General features: G+C 29.2%; 1 protein-coding gene across 1 annotated transcript; it reads right to left on the bottom strand.

Annotated features, from left to right (window-relative positions):
- Positions 1 to 604: 604 nt before the first annotated feature.
- LOC106773416 lies at positions 605 to 3,229 on the bottom strand. The gene is made up of 7 exons (XM_022785927.1): positions 3,022 to 3,229; positions 2,830 to 2,927; positions 2,676 to 2,713; positions 2,461 to 2,548; positions 1,947 to 2,273; positions 1,257 to 1,322; positions 605 to 766 (listed from the first exon to the last, which is right to left on the bottom strand). Exons 1-7 carry the CDS (start codon positions 3,227 to 3,229, stop codon positions 605 to 607), a joined length of 987 nt encoding a protein of 328 aa, XP_022641648.1.
- Positions 3,230 to 3,531: the final 302 nt, after the last annotated feature.

Raw genomic sequence — 3,531 nt, 5'->3', positions numbered from 1 at the left:
AAAGATAGTTAAACTGTTTTTGTATTTTTAGTTAATAGTGGAGTTTGAGAAAAAACATGCATTAAATTAGGTACAATAACCTTTTCTTTATGCTTTTACGAAAATGAATAGAAGAAAACAAAAGACATAACCTGATCAACTAAAAACTACAAGATTGCAAGAACATACATTAATGCTTTTATTAAAAGAAAGCAAATGACCAAACTTAACCAATTATCAAATACCCCAACCATTAAAACAGAAGAGGGGAAACTTCTCCTTTTAGTTCTTTATTAATTTCAGCATTTTTTTAACGCAGATTTAACTAAATTTTTAACCCCATAAATTTAAGATGAATCTAACTTTTGTTTTCAAATAAAAAAAAAACTTATTTTAATCTCTCGAATTAAAGAAAAAAATGAAATCTCTGAAATGTAAGGATAAAAACCAGTTTCAGAAAAATCTTTGAATTCTTCATTTTTTTACTAAAAGATTTTGAGAGACTAAAATAATATTTTAAAGTTTTAGAAAACCAAAACTAAATTTATCTCAAAAGTCAGAACTAAAAATTATAATTGATCCTTAAATTTATTGATAATAATAAAAGGGTCATTCTTGCATGTTCTCAAACTCTAACTGTTGTTTCCACTGCAAGCTTCTGAGTCCCAGGGCATGCAATAACTTGTGCTGTTATTTCAGTTTCCCATAGTTCAGGCACTGTCTTCCTAAGGTTGTGAATGCTCTCCATGACATAGTCAGCACCTTTAACTCTCTGGGATTTACCAACCTGGATGTACCAAGCAATCACATTTTAGAGACTCAACTACTTAAATCTTAAGGAAAATATATTATCACACTTTCATTTCTTTTAATTTACAATCTTTAATATGTCTCTTTTAAATTAAATATAAAATACATTAAAATAGGTGATTTTTATAAAATTTTAATGATATTTAAAACCAAAATTTAATAAATATACTAACTTGAGACTAATATTTGCTTTGTTGTTTCTTTGATTCAAAAGGGGTAACATGTTAATTCAAAAGGTAATACAGATAATGGTAGAATCAAATTGATATACCTATTAAATGTTGGGTGTCAAAAATGGTATATTTTTTTAAAGGTGTCAATATATCAATTGGGATAAAATTTGAAATTATCCAAAATTTGTCTAATAAAAAAAATTAAAAATAGTATTCTATCAAACTTATAAAGCGATAAGTGATTCCTAAAAATTAGTGAGTTTCTACTAAACCAAGTTCCCCACATTGACATACCAGCACAGTGTGAAGACCCACTCGTTTTCCAGCTTGTATGTTGCGGACACTATCCTCGAAGAACAACTGAATGTAGCAAAGAACCGTGTCAAATGTATTCCAACCTTAAAACCTTTTAAGAAAAATAATTCTTGAACGCCAAAAACTAATAGATTTGCAGGTTATATAATATGATAAGAAGTTAAATAAGTCACTCCATAAACATGCAGAAGCAAGTTTAAAGCTCTTTTGGATACCAATTTTTCTCATTTCCTTTTCTGATTGATGCAGTATTCTCAATTGTACATTTTTTATATTGATCTAGTAGTGAAATTATATTGAAAATTTTATATTACCGAAAGATAAAAATAAATTATAATATATATGTACATATATGAAAGTGGTCCGAAACAAAATCTTATAAACAAGTTTTATAAAATTAAACTAAAATTCACTTAATATCAAAATCAGATCAAAATCTATTTTAATTATTTGTTGAATCTATTTTACTTATTATCAAACTATCAAATTAAAAGCTTAAATTTGAGGAGGTTAAGGTGTAAAATATGTTTTGATGTGACACATTTATAAAGACACCAACTACTAATATTGTTTTTTAGAGATAATAAAATCAAAAAGTGAGATGTTACAAATAAACATTAAACCCATAGTTATTGTGAAAGTTAACAGAATTGAGGATGATTTTCTTACTGTTCTTTTTGGGTTAATGTTGGCTATCTTGAGAGCCAATTCAATGGCATGTTCTGATGGTTTGCAGATAACTGGTGTCCTTGGAAGGACTGCAGTGGGATCAGGTTGAGAAAAATGTTGTATGATGTCAAATATTTCTGAGCATTTAAGATCAGTTTTTGGTGTTGGATCAGTGGCCATTGAACCTTTGTTCTCTTCATCATCATACACAGTCCCTTTGTGGATGGGATTGAGGGTCTCAAAGCATGTGATTCCTTCAAAACAATCTTCCAATCCAAGTCTTTCCAGTGCCTTAATCGTATGGACTTTGTCTGAGTTTGTAAAAATCTATTATTCACAAAAACAAGTTTCAAACACGAGAGGGATTAAAATAGTAATACTTCTCCCAAAATATAGTACTATATATATATATATATATATATAAATTTCTAATAGATGTAATTTTTTTGAACGTCCTTATTCTATATTTTGCAATCTTTTACATCTGCTTTCATTTTTGTTATAAACAACTTACAAGCTTCCTATAAGGAAGGCTCAGCAGAAGATTCCTCAGAACTGGATCTGGCTTTAAGTTCTCATAAGGCAATTTTCCATGAACAAAACTGTCAACAAAAGTTTTAAGAGTCAAATATCACCATTTCAGATTAAACAGACTCGGGGATATTGAAAAAAAGAAACACTCATTAGCCATTTCAAAGTGATGGGGAGAAAAGAAAGATGCAACACTACCTGTAATATTCTTCATAATCAAAGTCATATCCAATTGCCTGAATAGAAAATGAAATGCATGACAGTAAATAAATTACCAGTATTTTCAGAATTTAACAACTAAAACTTATTTAGCATAAAATGATAATTAGTAAACAAATGGAGGAAATCACACCCTTAAACCAGCAAGAGTAGTTCCATAGTTACTGTAAAGAAGGTTGGTCATTTCATCAGTTTTACTTGGTTCTATGCCAAGTTTCTCCACCATGTAGTCTAAACATCAACCATGTCAATGCTAAAATTCAGCAGCAACTGCAAACACAATAATAAAATACTATAACAGCACAAGTGTGGCACAGTCACTTACCCTTGATATTTTGGTGAGTTGCAAGTGCAAGACCAGAATTGAGAGGATACAAAGTATCATCTAAATCGGCAAAATAGTATAAGTTATTATATAGCAGAATGCACAAATGATGTGGAATTTTTCTGTACAGTGTACTGATTACAAAGCTTACCAAATAAAAGACAATCATATTTTGGCCTTGCAGTCTGTTGTGTGAAGCTGTTATCATTTTCCACTTCCATCAGAAAACCAAATCCTTACACATTTAAACAGAAAACAATTGAATAGTAAGTTTCATGAACAATGGAAGCCACCATGGACATTATTCTCAAACTATAATAAATATAACAATTAAAAATATTAACACTTTCTGCAATGATTACAAGACAAGCCACATATAAGAAACATGAAGGAATTTCTATACAATAAAAGTTATGGTTTTACTTTAAAGTCCCAACACTGTATTCATAAAATTAAAAGAGAAACATAATGACAGACATAAAAACATAAAAACAGTTTATACAGGTGTAA

Source organism: Vigna radiata, chromosome 9 (genome assembly GCF_000741045.1).
Source record: "Vigna radiata var. radiata cultivar VC1973A chromosome 9, Vradiata_ver6, whole genome shotgun sequence".
NCBI classification, from domain to species: Eukaryota; Viridiplantae; Streptophyta; class Magnoliopsida; order Fabales; family Fabaceae; genus Vigna; species Vigna radiata.
This window is presented reverse-complemented; position numbering and strand designations above follow the sequence as displayed.